The 20,546-nt window shown below is 33.7% G+C and overlaps 2 protein-coding genes across 5 annotated transcripts; one reads left to right on the top strand and one right to left on the bottom strand.

The window, feature by feature from the left end:
• Positions 1 to 3,612: 3,612 nt before the first annotated feature.
• On the top strand, positions 3,613 to 11,957 carry LOC139861253 (vacuolar sorting protein 3). Of its 4 annotated transcripts, XM_071849582.1 has the most exons (14): positions 3,618 to 4,985; positions 5,817 to 6,092; positions 6,357 to 6,553; positions 6,630 to 6,771; positions 7,494 to 7,766; positions 8,563 to 8,635; positions 9,253 to 9,301; positions 9,422 to 9,686; positions 9,868 to 9,923; positions 10,335 to 10,403; positions 10,651 to 10,762; positions 10,972 to 11,061; positions 11,350 to 11,520; positions 11,615 to 11,957. In XM_071849582.1, exons 1-14 carry the CDS (start codon positions 3,879 to 3,881, stop codon positions 11,705 to 11,707), a joined length of 2,973 nt encoding a protein of 990 aa, XP_071705683.1. In that variant the 5' UTR covers positions 3,618 to 3,878; the 3' UTR covers positions 11,708 to 11,957. The 4 variants fall into 4 exon arrangements, 1 of the variants encoding a protein (XP_071705683.1); XR_011763694.1 differs by lacking the exons at positions 11,350 to 11,520; positions 11,615 to 11,957 and having other exon boundaries at positions 3,614 to 4,985; positions 10,335 to 10,407; positions 10,972 to 10,986; XR_011763695.1 differs by lacking the exons at positions 10,972 to 11,061; positions 11,350 to 11,520; positions 11,615 to 11,957 and having other exon boundaries at positions 3,613 to 4,985; positions 9,422 to 9,699.
• Positions 11,958 to 14,963: 3,006 nt separating this feature from the next.
• LOC139864334 (RAF-like serine/threonine-protein kinase PRAF) lies at positions 14,964 to 15,362 on the bottom strand. The gene has a single exon (XM_071852911.1). It carries the CDS (start codon positions 15,360 to 15,362, stop codon positions 14,964 to 14,966), a length of 399 nt encoding a protein of 132 aa, XP_071709012.1.
• Positions 15,363 to 20,546: the final 5,184 nt, after the last annotated feature.

The raw sequence follows: 20,546 nt of genomic DNA, 5'->3' as shown, positions 1-20,546 counted from the left end.
AATAACTCGTCGCCCAAACTTGCAATTTATAGCACTTGACCAATAATTTGGGGCCATGCGATCGCATGGCCTGGGAGTGTTATTTCCATACGATTGCATGGAGGCCTGGGACAGCTCACATATTTTTGTTTTCTTGTTTGCCGACGTTTTATTTAATATATATAATATAATATATATAATTTTATACAATTAAATATATATTATATTATATTTTTGTGCATAGTTGACTTATACTTTCAGTTCCGTTGAGTCGCGCGTTGATAGTTGGTTCATGTCCCGGTTCCGAATTTTCGAACGTCCTTTCGTACGATTTAATATCTTGTACTTTGCGTTTTGCGGCTTGTACTCTTGTAATTCTTAGACGTTTCTCACCAATAATTTGAACCACTTGGATTGTACTTTATACTTTTTAGCTTTTTGGTCGTTTGCGTCTTCAAATCGTCGAATCTGTCTTTTGTCTTCACCTTTTAATATTTAAACGAATATCACTTGTAAATAGAACAATTGCAACTAAAAGCTTGTCTTTCTTGAAGGATAATGCTTTTAAATATGTGTTCATTTTTAGCATTATCACCTACCTTTTTCATTAAACAACTTTACATACAGCTTCACGGTTTTATGCTAGTCGCCTCTGCAAATGCAGTTAGAAATGAATCAGTACATTGATACATTCATTTGACATGCATACATTAATGTTGCATTAATCTCAGTGAGTCAAATAGTATGGTTTTATGCTCGTCGCCTCTGCAAATTCAATTAGACATTTCTTCGAGCATCCAACTTCATAAAATGCAAACAACTACAAAGACACGGATTTCATTAGTTAATGCTGGAATACGTAGTAAATTTATATCACATTCTACAATGCACATAATTGTGTGGATCATGTAACTAATAGTAGTATAAAACAAAAACTAACCACAATTCTATCTAGTAAATGAAAGCAGCTGTTAAGGATATCGTACCATGTAACTACATTTCTTTCAAATATTTTATCAAACGCTTTCTATCCACTTGAATAGTCGCAATTTAATTGACATTTGCACATCTTTATCAAACTCCTATAAAGTTGAAATATAGCTTTAATCGAAAGGTTGCATAGAGCACTTGTAGCATCACACATGTAAAAAACATACCTTTAGAATTGTTGGTATCCAAAGACACATCCACCTCCATTTCACTATTAAGCAATAATTAGGATATACATTTATAATGCATTACTGTGACACCATATCCATGTTTTTGATTCTACAAAACCTCACAAATCATATTAAGTTTGAAATAATTATAGTGATGAAAAGTTCAACATACCTGTTATTGTGCTTGGTCAGTGATGTGGAGAGTTTGTTGTACATCTTTAGCCTTACCTTTGACTTCACCACATATATATAAATATGCTCCCTGCCTCCTTCCGAGGAAACCGAGTTAACAAAATATAAGCCTGCATAGAAAAAGAAAAAATATAAGCATATGAAACAATAGTTGTTCGTCGGGACTCGGTCTAACATTGCAAAAAATCAATACAGTTCAAAACCCACACATATATACACACGACTGTATTCTCTAAGTGGAAATTGATTCCGCAATGAAAAAAAAACAACCCTCTTTATTCTCATTCTAATTGGAAGAATCGAATAACGGAACGTACGCGTAACCAAGAGAAAGTGAAGAATGAAGTTACTTTCGACTTACTACGAACTGACCGTTTGAGGTGACAGTTTGAAGACATTCGTTTCAGACCCAAATTTATAAGCAAATCTTCAGTCGATTTAAAGAAACCGCAATCTTTACCACAACAACTGATCTAAAAGGGTGAAACAAAAACAACCTGTCAAGCATAAAAATGTAAGTCAAAATAAAACTAAAACTTCTCATTTATTATTCAAAATTCACTTACCTCTTCCATTAGAAGCTTCCATAGCACTATTGAAAATCTGAGTACATCAGCTTTATGATCATATTGTATATACACGATTTTTTTTAACTCTTTTCATAGGAGGCATTATCAACCCACTTTTATACTCGCAACCAACTACCAAAATTAAAACATATTGAACCAAAAACAGCAGCATACAAATCGAAGAAGCACCCAAATAACAAGCGAATGTAAAGTTCAAAACAATTGCCAAACAAATCGAAGAATAACGCAAACAACAATCAGATGTAAATTGCAAAACTATACACTCCATAAATATTAATAACAAACGAAAAATAAGTAATGATAACGCAAAGCGTCGGTATGAGATGAAGACGGATAAATTAAAAAAAAAAGAAATGATAACATCGTACCTGAAAATATGCGGCGACCTTTATTAACAGCAGCAGACAACGGCAATTTTGCGTTGTGTTTGAATCAATCATTTTTTCCAAATTGTTCTCCAAATCGTTTCTCTGATCAATTATTTTCTGAAGCTCATTAAAACCTAAATCTGAGTCTTTTGAAACAACCGATTCAAACACTTTACACCCCAATTTGTGACATGGAAATCGTGACTTTAAACGTTACTATATTCTACATGATTCGATCATACAAAATTAAATTAGAATAGAAATTGGGAGCGTGAAAAATCGAGCAAGAAAAAAGTCAAGAAATAAATGATGAGAATTAGGTGGAGTTGGGGCTTAATCAGGTGAAGATTCATCTGGATACTTCTAGCATCAAAGAACCAAAAAAAAAAGAAAAAAAAAGCTACAGTAATTGCTACAGTGTAACAGTAACTTTTGATGAGTTGTTGGAATGTGGTTGGATGACATTTACCACAATTAGTATATATAGTAATAATAGTAATTCTATTAATATAGTTTGTTCTTCTTGTGTGATTGGCAAGCAAATAAAATTTACCTTTGATACCTGGTCTCTTACTACACTTGCACCTTTTGATATAATTCATAGTGACCTATGGACCTCCCATATCATAATCAATTGAGGACATAGATATTAAGTATTCTTTTTGGACAATTCACAAATTTTCTTTGAACTTTCCCAATTGCCCACAAATCACAAGTCTTTTCTATCTTTAAAGCTTTCAATACATATGTTAAAACGCAATCTGATCTCTCCATTAAAACACTTCAATGTGATTGTTGGTTTAAGGTTTGACATTAATCTATGTTTTGATAATGACAATAATCATAAAAATTGACAAGTAATGTTAAAGTAAAAAATGCAAATTCATAAATTTACTTTTTCTCTAGCAAACGATCAAACTACACAATGCTTAAATAAGAAAAATGTCATTTTAATCAAAGCATACACATGACAATTATCACGGTTGGACCGTTGGATATACCGTCCATGCTTTGTAACCACACGGTCCACATCGCGGCTAAACCATATATCGATCGTAGTTTTTTTAACTGATCAAAACACAACTTTCAAATCTAATGATCAGTTATGGTTTGACACCATTAATGGTTGAAACTCGATCTAACGCATAATTATATGAATTTTCAAAAGATAATTAATAAGTTTCCATTACTTTCACATTTGAACATAATTATCATCATTAATCAAATTAATGACCTACAACTAATCATCACAAAAAAATATAAATATTTGATAATAACTTTCATAATCTCAAAGTCTATCTACACATATCAAGAAAAAATATTATCAAGCAATTAGGAGAAGCTCCCTCCAAATCCTAAACATGAGTTGTACTACCCACATTAAACACAGTTGACGCCCTAACACCCCGATCAAAGTTCATATATTATACGGAGTATACTATACTATATATACTATTGTAGTGACAGTGAATGATCAATGTTAAAATCACCTAAAGATAAGTTCATAATCCGTCCATCATCATCTTCAACATTCTCTACATCAATGGCGGAAATTTCGAAGCTGTAAACCCTAAAAACCTTAATTTGCAATGGCTAAACCTTTACTCAAATCACGCACGATCCTCGATCATTTCACACAATTCAACACCTCTGCATCATCAATTCGATCTCTATGTCTATTTTCCCCAACTCAATTCGAAACCCTAATATACGTCGGTACTGTTTCCGGTAATCTCCTTTTACTATCAGTTAATCATCATGAAGTTAACTGTAATTCTAGTAATAATAGCAGTAGTAATGACAATAATGAAGTTAAATTTGTACGCCATATGTTAATAAGTGATCGTGCAGTAGAATCAATACATGTATTTGGTGAAATTGAGAAGCTTTTAGTAGTTTCAGATGGTTTTATACATTTTGTTGATTTAGAGTTACTTAGGCCTGTGAAAAAGATTAGTGCTTTGAAAGGTGTTGGTGTAGTTGCTAGGAGGTTGAGGAGTAACAGAAGTGACAGTTATTCAAAGTTGACAGTTGGTGGTGGAGGTGATTCAGTCGGGGGATCGAGTTTTTTGCAGAGGTTAGGTGGCGGTGCTGGCGGCGGAAGGGTGAATGGCGGTGTGAGTGATCTGCCTATTGATGATAATTGTGTTTTTGCTGCTGCTGTTGGGAAGAAAATGGTTTTGGTGGGACTTGTTGGTAGGAGCAGTGAGAATTATGATAGTGTTGCAGGGTCACTTGTAACGTTGAAGGAGATTTCATGTGATGATTTGGTTAAGGATATGGTTTGGATAGATGATTCGATTATTGTAGGTAGTTCAAGTGGTTATTATTTGTGTTCGTGTGTTACTGGTCAATGTGGGTTGATATTCTCTTTGCCTGATATTTCGAGTACACCAAGGCTTAAGGTGTTGAGGAAAGAGTATAATGTTGTTATGATGGTTGATAATGTGGGGATTATTGTTAATTCGAATGGGCAACCCGTGGGTGGAAGTTTGGTGTTTCATGGATCCCCGAATGGTCTCGGGGAGATGGGTTCGAGTGTCGTTGCTCTTCATAGTGGTAAGATGGAGTTGTATTTAAAAAAATCGGGAAAATGTGTTCAGAAAATTGTCGTAGCAGATGGTGTTGGTCAATGTGTCATAGCCGATGATCAAGATGGAACTGGCAAGTTGGTTGTTGTAGCAACGTCATCCAAGGTATGCTTCCATTTATAATTGATCTACGAGTAGTTTTTAGAATGGGGGGAATGTGTATATTCACCTATATTTAACGATCTATCTTGAAGGTTTTATGCATGCACTCCATAAAGCCTATATTGTGAATTTAGTATTTTTCGTTGGATTAGGTTTTGTTGTTGTGTTAAATTTAGCTGTTTAGACTATTTAACAATCAACTTTTATCAGCTTGTATCAGCAAGAGATCATGTTCCGAATCGAATCTCTTTAGAAAGAAGATCTTTTGTCTCATGGTAGCCTGCAGATCATTTTCTCAGTCATGTGTGACTAATTGTACCCATGGTTGCAAACGGCGGTTGCGGCGGCTTGGTGACTAGTGCGTCACATTTCACCCAAAAAAGTCGAATTAGTCGGTCAATGCAAAAAATCAAGTCAAAGTCGGGAATCAGTTTGTCAACATCAGTCATAAATTGACTTTTTTTTTTCTGGCTCTGTTCTAGTGTAAACTAGGTCAAAAGTCTGTCAACTAGGCCCTATCCTTTAATATATTATCATTTAATGTCAACGTTTGGTCAACGTCTATCTCGACCCCGTCTCGACTGACTCGACCTTTCAAGGTCCCGACCGACTCGTCTCCATCTCACATATTTTTCAACCTTGTTTGTACCTATTGAACTATGAAACTAACTATATTTAATTTCCATATCACATTTGCTAGTGTAAACTGACTTTGTATATTTGATAGAACTTCATGCGCATTGTATTGATCTTCCTTAGATGAGTAAAATGCTATAAGGGGATATGACTGCTAGTTTTACTTAGTATAATTTTGTGCATATATTCCATATATAGGTTTTTTGTTACTTGAGAGTACCCTCGGAAGAACAGATTAAAGATCTGTTAAAAAAGAAGGATTTTAAGGAGGCCATCACGTTAGTTGAGGAGCTTTATGATGATGGTGAAATTACAAATGAGACCCTCTCACTTATTCACGCTCAAGTTGGATTCCAGTTGATGTTCGACTTACATTTTGATGAAGCCGTGGACCACTTTTTACTCTCTGAAATGATGGAACCTTCTGAAATATTTCCATTCATCATGCCAGATCCAAACCGCTGGTCATTGCTGGTACACTTGAATACGCTTACTTCCATCATTTATTTGTTCGTTATTATCAGGCTAATTGCATGAAAAAAAAAGATAACCCTGTGTTGATCACATATATATAAAAAAATGATATTTTAGAATTTGATTACCTTCTGTCTGGACTGATATTTTCATTCCATAGATGAGTTGCTTATCGTAAAATAGAAATGATACAAAAGTTGGCTAAATTTGTATGCAATCAGCACTTCTTATATCTTCGAGTCTTTGATAACAAGTTAATTTTAGGTACCTAGAAATCGTTATTGGGGTTTACATCCTCCACCTGCCACTCTCGAGACTGTTATTGACAATGGATTAATGGCTATTCAAAGAGCGATATTTCTTAAAAAAGCTGGTTTGGAGACAGCTGTGGATGATGAGTTTCTTCTAAATCCTCCAAATAGAGATGATCTGTTGAACTCTGCAATAAAAAACTTGATCAGGTTCAGATGCTTTGATATGAAATTAGTTTCCCTTTTTATTGAGTTTCTACTTCATGCCTTTCTCAAAACTTTATAGGTACTTGAAAGCTTCGCGTGAGAAAGATCTGACATCATCTGTGAGGGAGGGAGTTGACACACTGTTAATGTATCTATATAGAGCTCTCAATTCTGTTAATGAAATGGAGAAACTTGCATCCTCTGAAAACTGGTGTATAGTGGTACGATTGGCCTTACTTTATCTTTCATCGTATCTTTGTATATGTATTATACGAAATTCTGATCACTTCAACTCTTGATTTGTATTATACGAAATTCTGGTCAATCTAGTTTTTTCTTTTTGGCAAGAATTAAGATGGATTGGATGTCAAATTATCTAAATTCTGTATGAATAATAGTTTGCCAAAGACGTAAAGATTGTATGAAAACAAATTTTTTTACTAATAATCCAAATATCTGAATGAAATTATATAGTAGGTTCTGTGTGACCTCATAGAAATATAACTGATTGAATCGGATCCAACTGTGATTGCTTGACCGAAATTGCAACCTCTGCATTTAACCTAAGGTCGCATTCTATTAGCTGGCAAGTTCGGTGGATGAGGTTACTAGCTTGAATTAATACACGTTTATCTAATCTTCTCAATTGCTAAATCTAGCTTGAGTTTTCGTTATTTTTGCCACGAAAAAAAAATGCTAAATCTGGCATGTTGACATTCGTCTTCTTCTAAACTTCATACTTGTAGATTCTTCAATGGAAACAATGAGCAGTTCTCTGGATTTATCATTATTCTGATTAACCGGCTTGTTTGGCCTTATTGATTTTACTAGATAGCTTTTACTACAAAGATGATATATGCCATAATGATTCATTTGATATATGTCTTACAGTTAAATTTGATCTATTGAAGAATATGACAAATAAAAGTTTGGTATAATGCAGGAGGAGTTGGAAAGCATATTACACGATTCAGGACATTTAAGGACACTTGCCTTTCTCTGTGAAAGTAAAGGGATGAGCGCGAAAGCGCTTGCGATTTGGCGTATTTTGGCAAGAAACTATTCATCTGGTTACTGGAAGGACCCGACACTAACAAATGAAAATCAGGGTTTAGGTGTAAATATTATGTCGGGTAAAGAGACTGCAGCAACTGAAGCTGTACGGATCCTTGAGAAATTATCAGATCAGGATTTGATACTGCAACATCTTGGATGGGTATGGCTTATTATATAAGAACTTAAGAAGTATTAGTTTGGTAAAATGGTTGGGGAATGTTAAAATGGATAATCTTTTCGTGCTCGTCAAACGGGTCGTATCTGGTCGGGCTACCAACCCACAACCTCTTTGATTTTTCTAATTAAATAAATATAGGGCTTTCTTTATATGCATTTGAGTCCAATTTAGATGGCTTTTGATGCATTAGACTCGTTTGATTTTATTCGTCAGTTTGACCCGTATCTGTAATAAACTGGTAAAATCTGCTACTTCTACTTGGGTTTGTAAAAAGGAATTATAGACATTTTGAACCGAAGTACTTTGTTTTTTTAGCTTAACAAAAAGGAATGACTGGAGCGAAATGCACAATGTACAATGGTTGCTTCTACATGTATATTTTCTTGATTTGTCAAAAGTTGCTCAGTTTTTCCAAGTTGAAGTGTAATTAAATATTTATGACATTATTGCTAGAATGATGTACTAGCATGATGGTCAATAAAATAAAATAAAATAAAATCAAAAGAAAGTGATTTATTTTACCAAATGCAAATGAAATGCTACACTTTTCAACAATTTTATATCAATGAAGATTATAATTGTTTATATTCCCTCAGTTTTCCAGAAATCACCAATTCTTTCAAAACTGTCTATTTGTTTTGGCAATTTTTGCAAGATCTAATGTTTTGTTTTCAGTGAAAAGCAAAGTGTTTAGTGCTTCGAATAATCGATGACTGTCAGTTTTTGCATCAGACATTTACTTTTTGCTAGCTCATGAAATGCTGGCCTTTTCAATTAGATTGCAGATATCAATCAGGTGCTTACTGTTCAAGTATTGACGTCGGAGAAAAGGAGTCATCAACTCTCCCCAGGTATGGCTAAAATCTGGACCTTTAACTTTTTTAAACTGGTTGTTGGCAATCTTATACTCTTTTATGAATGATGGAGCTGATTTGTTAACAGGTCATCCTAAATAGGTCAAATTAAAAATATAGCCAAAAAGGAAACTGTTCAAATGGACTGAAAGTCGCCAAATGTGTTCTCTAAGCTTCAAACCCTCTAAAAAATATATTTTCATATTATCATATTTCATATTTGTGGGTCAAAATGAAGCTTTATGGCCCTTGCTATAAATTTACATGTCTTGGCCTGGGCTCAAGCGACATATTATTACTCAACCCGTGTGAGCCACCAGTAATTTGGCACTTCTATTTTTAACGTTCTGAGCATCGTTTTTCTCAAGCTCTATTTACTTGTGAATAGCTTGAACAATTTTTCTTAGTGTCCTTTTTATTGCAGCATTTTGTTTGGTGAGAGTGGACCATTTTATTGCACATGGCCTCTATTCATTTAAGGCTCTCGTGTTTGTGAAATTGTATTAGAAAAATACCGTAGTTTGTGAGTGATTTTATAAAAAAACGTGAATTCGAATCTATGGATAGATTTGTTGTTATTCTGTTATAGAGTTCTAACATATTGTTATTTACAGATGAAGTAATTGCTGCAATCGATCCAAAGAAACCCGAAATTCTTCAGAGGTACAACCTGAAGTTTCTGCTCATCTGTGTACTTATTTATTAATGATTTATTATAAAAAATGATTTGTGATTATTGATGTACATCTTTTTCCTTTTTCATATTGTTTTATAACGTCACAGATATCTTCAATGGTTAATTGAAGATCAAGGGTCTGAGGGCCCTCAGTTTCATACATCCTATGCACTCTTACTCACCAGATCAGCACTAGAAACTTATCAAACAAAAAGTCAATTAGAGAAGATGAGTGGTTCAGAGCCTGGAAGCCATTTAATATTCCAAAATCCTATTCGAGAGAGACTGCAAGTGTTCTTACAATCTTCAGACTTGTATGATCCCGAAGACATTCTCGATTTGATAGAAGAATCAGAGTTATGGTTGGAAAAGGTCGGTTATAATGGTGTGTTCTGCCACCCTGATTTCTTATTGGGCTTAGAGGTAGTAATATGATAGAGGTCGGGCGGGTTGGGTAACGGGTCACATCACGTTCTTGCATGTTTCAAGAGGGTTAAATTATTATGTTTTTTTTTTTTTTTTTTTTTTTTTTTTTTTTTTTTTTTTTTGGCAGGCTATTCTTTATCGAAAACTAGGGCAAGAAACACTGGTGCTCCAAATACTGGCCGTGTAAGTTTTTACTAGTTTTTCAAAATAAGCAGTTGGTATGTACAATTATGTAAAACATGCGTAAGTTAGGAAACTGATTTTTTTTCCAGAAGTTTGTCAAAAAGGTACTCTAATACTTTCCTTAATGGAAACATTCTGTCTCTATAAAGAATGTTTCTAGGTTGTAAGGGGGATAAATGGAACAAATTAATTTTAAATTTTTTGCTTATATTTACTAAATAATGATAATGATTGTAAACGGAATATAGCAAGGTGAAATGTGTGAATTTGAATCTAAAAGGTTGATATAGAAATTTAGATCTTACTTAAGAACAGTATTGGCTAAAATAAAGTCAATAAAGAAATACACCATATCGTTTTAACTATTTTTTGTTGTTAAGCTCACAATTCGTATAACGTAAAATGTTACAGGAAGTTGGAGGACAGTGATGCTGCGGAACACTACTGTGCCGAGATTGGTAGACCAGATGCCTATATGCAGTTGGTCCCTTCTCTCTCTCTCTCTCTCTCTCTCTCTCTCTCTCTCTCTCTCCCCCTCCCTCCCTCCCTCCCTCCCTCCCTCCCTCCCTCTCCCTCTCCCTATACAGTATACACACACAAACACATACACACATCCCTTTCTCTCTCTCACTCATACACACCAAAACAAAAACAAAAACATATAATATACTTCAGACGTGGTTTATATTAAACATGCATTTTTATACATCATGATTTGTAATTTCAGGTTGCTTGATATTTACCTAAACCCCACAGATGGCAAAAAGCCCATGTTTAAAGCTGCTGTTCGGCTTCTTCATAATCATGGAGAATTGCTTGATCCGATGCAGGTTCTTGAGGTATCTAATCTTATATTTTCTTGATGTTTCAGTGATTAAGACCCAACCCAAACACACTACCGTCTGAATTATGTTTAACACAATGTATATATTGAACATTTATAAACAAAATATAAGACCTATAAAATGGTGTATTCATACCCCCCAATCGGTAATATTGATTAAGTTCCTTTTTTTTTTTTTGATAAAGTCTCTTTTTTAATTTGCAGAGATTATCTCCGAGCATGCCTTTACAACTTGCTTCTGATACAATATTAAGAATGCTAAGAGCTCGCCATCATCATCATTATCAAGGACAAGTACGTTCGTCTCACTATTTACTTACCGTTTCTTAATAAAGCTTTACAATATCTATCCAGAATCACTATATGTAGCTTCGTGTTGTTTACTTTAAAAATGAAAATATGGGTTTTCAAGAATAAATGTTATGAAAATACTAACGTCTTCAAAGGGTCATATTTGGTACATTCTGTTCAAATCGTTTATCTGTTATTCTTGTTAAATAGTGAGGATTTTAAGAAAAACACGATATGTATGTTAACGTGAGATATTCAGATTATAATTGTGCAAAGTTGTCACCATTTCAGGTTGTCCATAATTTATCTCGAGCAGTTAATCTTGATGCAAAATTAGCAAGATTAGAGGAAAGGTCTCGACTTGTACAGATAAACGATGAGAGCCTATGTGATTCATGTCATGCACGACTTGGTACAAAGTTATTTGCAATGTATCCAGACGATACCATAGTTTGCTACAAGGTGTCTTACTTTGATTCACTACCTCATAATAATATTAGTTCAAAGTTTGACCTTGTTGACCCAAACTGATTTCCGTCCATCTTTAATTTTGCAGTGTTTTCGACGCCAGGGAGAATCGACATCGGTGACAGGTCGTGATTTCAATAATGACCCTATCTTCAAACCGGGCTGGCTTGTTACTGAGTGATTACAAATACAAGACCTATTCTCTAATGTATGGATGTTGAATGTGATAATGGTACAAGAGTTTCACTGGTCAAGCCGTTAAGTACATTACAGGTCAAGCGCATTTAATGCACACGAGATGACCAAATTTGCGTAACTATACGAAGCTGATGTAATTTGTTTTAGCTGATGAAAACCTTGCATTTTTGTTTGTCATTGAGGATATATGTACAGCACCTTGTATACTTGTATTGCAGATTTGCAGGTTTGTAACCCAGTATATGGAATTTTTGGTTATAAAAAAAAAAAAAAAAAAAAAAAAAAAAAATCGAGTGTGTTAAGTATAAAATTACAAGCCAGCTTACAAACTTTGATTAATTATATTAAAAATGTACTCATAATAAGTAAATAATGTTTTAAGTCGAACCGCGTCAAGCTATTTTTTTAATTGAGAACTTGTTTTATATTTTTTATTAGAATTTGTTAGTATTTTTCAAAATATTACCAACATAATTATAAACATATGATTATTTTTTACCTATAAACAAGATGCATTGTGTTTGAATAACTTAAAAGTTTGATGCAGTGATCTTGTTGACCGGTGATGCAGTGTATTGTTATTAGCAAATGGATCAACTCCATAAACCATTTTCATGCGGAGTGAGTTGCAATTTTTCATACATAGTTATTAAAGTTAACATAAAATGATTTTTGAAATCACATTTATTAGACTAGTAGTACCAACGGGTTAGTCTTTTTAATAGTCAATTTTCAGAAAATAAAGACACAGTATATGATTGTCTTTCTCGTCATTTTGTACACAAATTTTCATTTCGTCTATTTACAAATCAAAGAAGACGGTACCATGTCAGTTAAATGGGGCCCACTAATCTTTGAAATCTTGCATATACGGATATACCCATTTTTCTTATTTTACGTTTTTATCCTAAAAAGTGTGATGTTTTTTTATTTAAAATGTTAGTTTTTGATTAATTGATGATGAGTCCGTCCTAGTTTTTTTCTGAAGAAGTGTGTTATTGTTGGTAGTAGTAAGTCTTTTTCAATATTTCTAAATAAATGTTGAGGTATCGCTGATATATCACTCAGTCTTTTTAAAAAAACATGTCATGGTTGGGAGTGGTCTTACTAGCTTGGACCATATTCATAATAATAATAATACCGAACTATTGGTTGAGTGGTAAAAAGTCTCAGTTAGTTATGGTATTCTTCACTCTGTACGGGCCAAGTAGTTAACCTAAAACATTTCGGGTATGTTTTGCGCGATGAATGCGATGAGTTTCTTCATAACGGGTGTGTGAGTGACAAATGAGAGGATTCGATAACAAAATTGCCGTTCTAAAAAATTAAAAATAATAATAATAATAATAATAATAATAATAATAATAATAATAATAATAATAATAATAATAATAATAATAATAATTGTTAAGAAATAGTTAAGCAATTGATGATATATACTAATAATATACATCAGGTTTATAAATTATTAAGAATTATTGTAAATTTGTAATTAATAAACACTAATTAATTAAATAATTTATAATTAATAAGTAGGGTTAAAGCTATAAATACGTTATGTATTTTCACTTTTATTCTAATGTAAGCTATATATTCAATAAATTACCAGTGTATGTCACATACTTTCAAAAGGTGTTCTAATGTAGGCTATTGGTGACCGACTACCTGTTGAACCGATTTTTTAACATTTTTTTTTAATTTTATATGGCTACAAATAGGTTATATACTTTCATTTGTGTTCCGATGTAGGCTATATACAAAAATGATTTTTTCTGATGTAGGCTATATAATTTCACTTTTGTTCTCTCATTTTTGTTTTATCCGGTTAAGAAGTTCAATGCGCTCATATTAGCACACTTTTTGAAAATATATAGTCTACACTGGTATTTTTTTGGCTATATAGCATACATTACATTAAAACAAAATTGAAAGTATATAGCGTATTTATAACTTTAACTCTAATAAGTACGGAGTAATATAAAGAGAACGTATATCGATATATATGGAATGGACCAGTTTTTTTCGTTGTGAATAATAACAATAACTTAAATATTTAATATAATATTATAATATTATATTAATACTAAATATAATATTATAATATTAATACACGAATTGAACAACAATATGATAAGATGAATGTAGAGTTATAATCCTCTGAATTCAATAATTTACTAAAAATTCAACGGATCAATCAGAGCGTGACATGCGGCGCTACAATCACATGTGATTGAGAAAAAAAAAAATTTGTTTTTTTTTGTTAAATTTAGCATGTCAAATCCAATCACATGTGATTGTAAAACCCAATCACATGTGATTCTGCATGTCAAATCCAATCACATGTGATTGGAAAAAAAAATTCAAATGTTTTTTTCAAATATATTTTTTTTCCAATCACATGTAATTGAATTTGATATGCAGAATCACGTGTGATTGAAATTTACAATCACATGTGATTAGTATGCAGAATCACATGTGATTTACTGCATTTCAAATTCAATCACATGTGATTAAATAAAAGAATTCGAAAAAAAAATTGAAAAAAAAAAGAATTTTTTTTAATTACATGTAATTGTCGTGACACATATCACACTCTAATTGGTCCTTTGAATCTCAACTTAAAAAATTAGATTCATTTGAATATTCTTCAATGTATGATGTAATTAAAAGAAGTTAACTATAAAATATGTGATTCGCCAATTGAAAATTTTTTAAAGTACTTTATTTACTAAGTTAAATTAAAAATTAACTAAAATAATTATATTTAAAATAATGAACTAAAAAGTTGAATCGTTAGTATCCCATCACTCTCGATCTCTTTCTCATGAAAAAGAAGAAGAAGAAAAACTATATCTTCAAGCATCATATATAGATGAAAGTTTGTATATATACCAATTAATATATTTCATGTAATAATTATATATTGATATTGATCTCGGCAAACTAATTAGCACGTGTTATAAAATTAATTTGTACATAAATATTCTTTTTTGACAAAAAAAATCATGGAACTTACATAAACCTAAATATTAAGATCAAGAAACATACAACCTGATTAAATCAATAATATTCGTTAAGTTAGCTTTACATTAAAATTTCACATGCATATAATCTTGTTAAAATTTGCTTAAAATATAACCATTAACTATTAAACCACAATCGTACGTACGTACATATAAAAATGCTTAACTAAAATTCTTAATCTGCGAAAACTTTATAACCAAATTGTAAGGATGCCTTCAAGCGCAAGAAACCATCATCGACTTTAGTCTCTTCTCTTTTACACTCTTCAACGACAGTTGATAAGGAGTCATCAAGGATGACTTCAATTTTTGAACCTTTCGCATTTGATCGTACTCTTCAATAGCATATTTAAGATCTTCGTCCGATGTTACTAATACTAACAAATCAGGATCATCTCCCGGCAACTTAAACCTCAAACGCATTGATGGTCCACATGTGTCCCATAACTTTATGATTAACTTCGTATAAGAGATATCACGATTAACCACCATAATCTTGTTTGTGCCACCATGATACCTTATTCGATCATTACCATACACAATTTTACCGCCATAGCCGTAATGTAACTTGATCGTCTTGTTGGAACTTGATGATGTTTTATTCGATGCAGCCATGAGTGATTAATGTAAGATTGAATGTATGAAATAGGCTAAAAGTGGATATATAATATAATAGAAAGCGTTCCTATTATATCATTGAGTTAGAAATTAGATTTTGAGTGGTACTCAAATACGTATTTGTAGGTATGTGGCATTCAAGAAATAATTTAAGAATTAACAAATTATATTTTAAACCTAGCTATCTGTAAAATTTTTAGTTTTAAACCAGGGAATTGATATTTCCAAACAACTTTTTGATAGATCCACACTGATTTACTAAACTGCCCTTAATGACATGCTGCCCAAGTTTTTTGCTACAATTTACTGAAGGGCATTATTGGAAAATGTCAAGAAAAGTGTGTGGATCTATCAAAATTTTGTTTGAAAATATCACTTCCCACCAATGTATACTAGGTCCACTATATATTTGGAGTTATCTTAGAGTCAATTTCATATATACCCATCCTAAACATCAAAAATTACATATTTCGCTAAGTAAACATCAAAATTACATATTTCCCCACCTAGATATCAAAATTACATATATACCTAACTTAAACCTCAAAACTCTCAAATTGTGCATTTTTTTAATTTAATCATAATTAAAAAATTTAAATGCCTATATTCAAATTTATTTACCATTATATTCTTTTTTTGTTTATTTGCAATTATATATATATATATGTGTGTGTGTGTGTGTGTGTGTGTGTGTGTGTGTTTGTGTGTATAGATATATAGGGTGAAGATATATCTTTTTTCTAAATTTAGTCACATTTTAACTTGATATCACCCATCCGGCTCCAAAATTGAATACTCTCACACAATTTGCAATTGATATTGCGAGTTTCGATTTTAATAATGTCACACTTGATCTACTTGATATGATCGATGAAGAAGACGAAGAAATTGTCGAAACGATCCCAAGAGCGGCTAGAAGATTTTTACCAAGAGATCGAGAGGGAACCGGTATGGGTTTGTGGAATGATTATTTTTCCGATAATCCCATTTTTCCCGGAGATTATTTTCGCAAACATTATAGAATGAGTCAGCCATTGTTCATACGCATATGCCAAGGTATAATTAATTTCTCTCAAGAACTTATTCTGGATTATTTTTTATATTTTCGTCAAAGGTGGGATGCTACCCCGTTGCTTGCTTTCAATATTTTTCAATAATTCACATCCACGATACGACAATTAGCATACAGTACTGTACCTGATGTTTTTGATGAATATTTACATATGGGCCAACAAACATCATACGATTGAATAATTTTTGTAAATGTGTATTTCATTTGTACGCTTTTGAATATTTGGGAAAACTGACTCCACAAGACGTACAACGACTTGTAACTAAGCATGCGGAAATACATGGTTTTCCGGGAATGTTGGGTAGTCTAGATTTCATGCATTGGGCATGGAAAAATTGTCCATATAGATACAACGGTCATTATACAAGGGGCGATGATATGGCCGAAACGGACGGTTTTTATTCGCGCAATGTCGTCAGGCCGCGACTCTCCAGGATCAGCCACTCGTGGGAGGAAGGTACTTGTTTTAAATTTATATTTAGCGGGGCCTAAATCTTACTACTCCTTATAAGTAAGGGAAGTATGACCTAGGGTCGTATTTTTGAGATATCAGTAGAATCGAACCTATATTTAAGCCTAAGATACTTAGGGAGTAGTGAATATTTATTTTGGGTTTTCTAATTTATAAGACAGATAAAGTAAATGCGATAAAATTCGTAATTCAGATAAGGTTAAAGTGAGTGCATACTATGACTTCATTAGTTATTCTGTCGAGATTATGGAATGCTGGCTCATGAATAGGCAGAGGCCTTGTATTCATTACACTGGTCCTAAACGCCCCTGTCATAAGACATGTCACTGGGTACTGCGTTAGGCTTGAAGATTCTGAATAGACAGCAACGTCCCTTACCCCCGACGCCCGTGCAGTCTGACTACAGGCATACACGTTCAGACGGCTCATCCAATTGAGCGACTCGGTTGGGTGATGTATTAACATTTCGAAATGGTCTAAACTTTCTTAAGCATAATAGAATACATGGTTTACCATATCCGAGAGACGTGATGCGTTTTAATGCTTTCGTTAATGATTGGTAAAAGATAGTTAGGCCCTTAAAAAGAGTTCAACCATAAAGAACACCATGGCCAAGTCAAGCTGACTTCCATGAACACGTTCGGTTATCCTAACGGTCCAATCCTTTATGTGTCTAAACAAACAGTTCCTTAATTAACTAAGAATCCCTCAAGCGGGGTGCAATGCTTGAGACCGCGTTATGGTGCAGTGTACTGGTCAACACTAACCGGGTTCCATGGCCTTACTTAGCAGAGGTACACCTTACAACAACCGATGTGCTTCAGCGTGCACGTACGAAGTTTATATGCTTGGTGACTACACTAGCATGGTCTAGGACCGACAATGTACTAAGGGTCTAGTCAGATGTTTCACTACGAAAGATTCCTTAGTCGGAATCCAAAGCTCGATAGACTTACTACAACCGGTGTGCCTCGGTCGATCTTACGTTGTATCCGATAGACTTCTCTTACCAAGGGGTGACACAGATAGTGTACTCTGAATCGGGGTTCGCGACTTCACAATAACAGAGCCTATAACTACGTTCTATTAGTTGGAAAAGCGATTGAGTTTAAAGCATAATCGGAAAGCATTTCAACAGCATACACAGACCATAATATTATTTCGGCATTATAACTGCTTCATCATAGCATACACTAAAGATAACTACTCGCTAATCATGGCAACAATATAATAAAACAATATATAAGATAAAGGATAGAAGTACCAGTAGATTAAACGAGTTCTGAATACAAAAGTGACAACTTCAAGACTCCAGATCGCTCCTAATACAATCTTCAGCGTTCTTCTCTGGGTACTAGGTTTCCCGCACGGAGTCGAAGGCCTTGAGAGTATGACTAATATTGTACAAGAGAGAGAAAGAAGTAAATTGAAGTGTGTGTTGGAATGAATGACAAAACCCCTTTAAATAGACTAGGAATTTGTCAAAATACGGCTGGCAGGCCGTTTGGCAGCCCGTTTGGTGGCCCGTATTTGGCAGGCCGTTTGCCTAGCAGCCCGTATGGCAGGCCGCTTGGTGAGCCATATTTGGCAGGCCGTTTCCATACTGGCAGGCCATATGGCAGGCCGTTTTTGATGCCGGTCAGCCTTGATTCACCGGATCGTAACTTGATTTCTTGTCTTTCACCGTTTTCGCTCTAGAATCTTCGTTTTAGCTCCGATTATCTTGATTCTTTTTGCACCGCCTTCGTAATTACTTGTTCTTCAATTCTAACCGACGAAGTAGGTATTTTGTCGATAAAGTTCGAATCTTTATTGTTTTTGGGCCTTAATACCGGGGTGAAAACGTGACTTTTTAGCCGATATCAAATATTCCACACTTAGACTTTGCTTATCCTCAAGCAAACTCTCATTCTTAAGAATCTTTTCGGTGTTTCTTTTCTAATAGCCTAAGCGGTTTTCTTTTATTATAAGAGCAAAAGATAAGATGAGTTATCTATGTTAGGATTGAAGTTATCTCTGCAAGAATGCAAAGAGGTTACATGACATAGACTAGCTTTCACGGGTCACTCAAATCACTCAAGTGTTAAGGGTTCCCTATAGATCTAAGAAATGAATACACTCATAGCCAGTCATGCTGCACCCATCGTCATAGGCTTGATAAAGACTCAAATCCTTGCTGCTAATGCGAGAACGGTAGTAATCTCAACTTTATAGGTCATTTGTCAATGATGGGAAAGGAATTTTAGAGTGGTAGTGAAGTTGTTTTGAGGGGTGAGATGAAAGGGTAATGTGGTCTTTATACAGACTTTTATTCGGATAGATAGGAGTGCTGAAGTATTTTGAGAAGAACTTTTGGAACTTTTCTTCATTTGATAATCATTTTCGGTCGAGTTCTCTTCGGCATTTCTCTTATTAAGATCTGCTCCTTTTCTCAGAACTAATTTTTTTTTTTTGAGACTTCATCTCGAGAAAATTTTTGCCGGTAAACTTTTTCAAGACCTTTGCCATGATACTTGAGAGGTTTATAACATCGGGTTTTCGGAAGGAATCTCATTTTCTGGATTTTTCGAGAAATAGTAAAGGTGATGTGGATGTGGTGGTGGATTAGAAGTAGTGGAGGTGCGGAAGGTTTATGTTTGACAAATGGCTAGTTATTTTGATTACAACCGAATCGCGTTTCGCTGCTTGGAGATGTAGATCTAAAGCAAGTTCTGATTCTGAGCACAGACATCGGCACTCTCAACGGAAAATAGTGAAGCATTAAAGATGAATGCTGGTCTTATTTGGGGTGCCTCACCATAATCAATTTAGGTCGATAATGCCTTAGTCATGCAATGCTCTATTAGAGATTTTACTCTAACAAGATTTTCACCTTACTTAAGCCTTATTTTTATTGACAAACGTTTCAGGTTTTCAAAAATACTCTTTCGAAAAGGGTTTCTTTTGCAAAAATTTTGAAATTTGGCTTAAGGACTTGGAATCTTCGTAATGGGTTATTATAATATAGCATAAAAAGATTATACCAACATTCCACACTTAGACGAACATTGTCCTCAATGTTCCTAGTGTATCCCACACTTAGGAGTTTTAGTTTAAGATTTGAGAGTATTTGTCTAGTGTTTTTGTAACATCCTCAATCGGGCCTAGATGTAAGATTACTATTTTGCCCTTAAGTTTGTATTGTGTTATTATATGCTTTTATTTTTATTTAATATTTATTATTAAATAATAATGTGGTTAGGACCAGTTTGTGACAAGGGTCACAGAACAGGTTTGTTTATTTAATTTGGACTTCGTTTGGGTTGCCAAATGATGTACGAAAGATATCAGATAACTGATAAATACCCGTGTGTTGTGATGTATGAGTTTTAAGACTCATAAGTGTTTGGTGGGAGGGTTATTCTTCCATTTTCTAGAAAATTCTCCAAACCCACCCGTTCACTCACCTCTCCATCCTATCAAACCCTAATCTTCAAATCAAGGTCTTGAGCTCAATTAATCATAGCTTCTTGTTCTCTGTGATTTCGTGATCATTTTAAGGTAAGCTTCTCATAGATTCATGTAGTGATTCTTGCTCAAATTGGGTTTTTGTGATAGTTTTTACAAAGTGGGTAATTTGGGTCAAAAGAGTTGAATT

Source organism: Rutidosis leptorrhynchoides, chromosome 8, assembly GCF_046630445.1.
Source record: "Rutidosis leptorrhynchoides isolate AG116_Rl617_1_P2 chromosome 8, CSIRO_AGI_Rlap_v1, whole genome shotgun sequence".
Lineage (NCBI taxonomy): Eukaryota > Viridiplantae > Streptophyta > Magnoliopsida > Asterales > Asteraceae > Rutidosis > Rutidosis leptorrhynchoides.
This window is presented reverse-complemented; position numbering and strand designations above follow the sequence as displayed.

Bases quoted from the DNA above. Each gene is read 5' to 3' on its own strand.
- LOC139861253 (XM_071849582.1), top strand. From the start codon at position 3,879: ATGGCTAAACCTTTACTCAAATCACGCACGATCCTCGATCATTTCACA. The intron at 4,986-5,816 runs GTATGCTTCCAT...TTCCATATATAG, and splicing joins TTGTAGCAACGTCATCCAAG to GTTTTTTGTTACTTGAGAGT. The intron at 10,763-10,971 runs GTATCTAATCTT...TTTAATTTGCAG, and splicing joins ATCCGATGCAGGTTCTTGAG to AGATTATCTCCGAGCATGCC.
- LOC139864334 (XM_071852911.1), bottom strand. From the start codon at position 15,362: ATGGCTGCATCGAATAAAACATCATCAAGTTCCAACAAGACGATCAAG.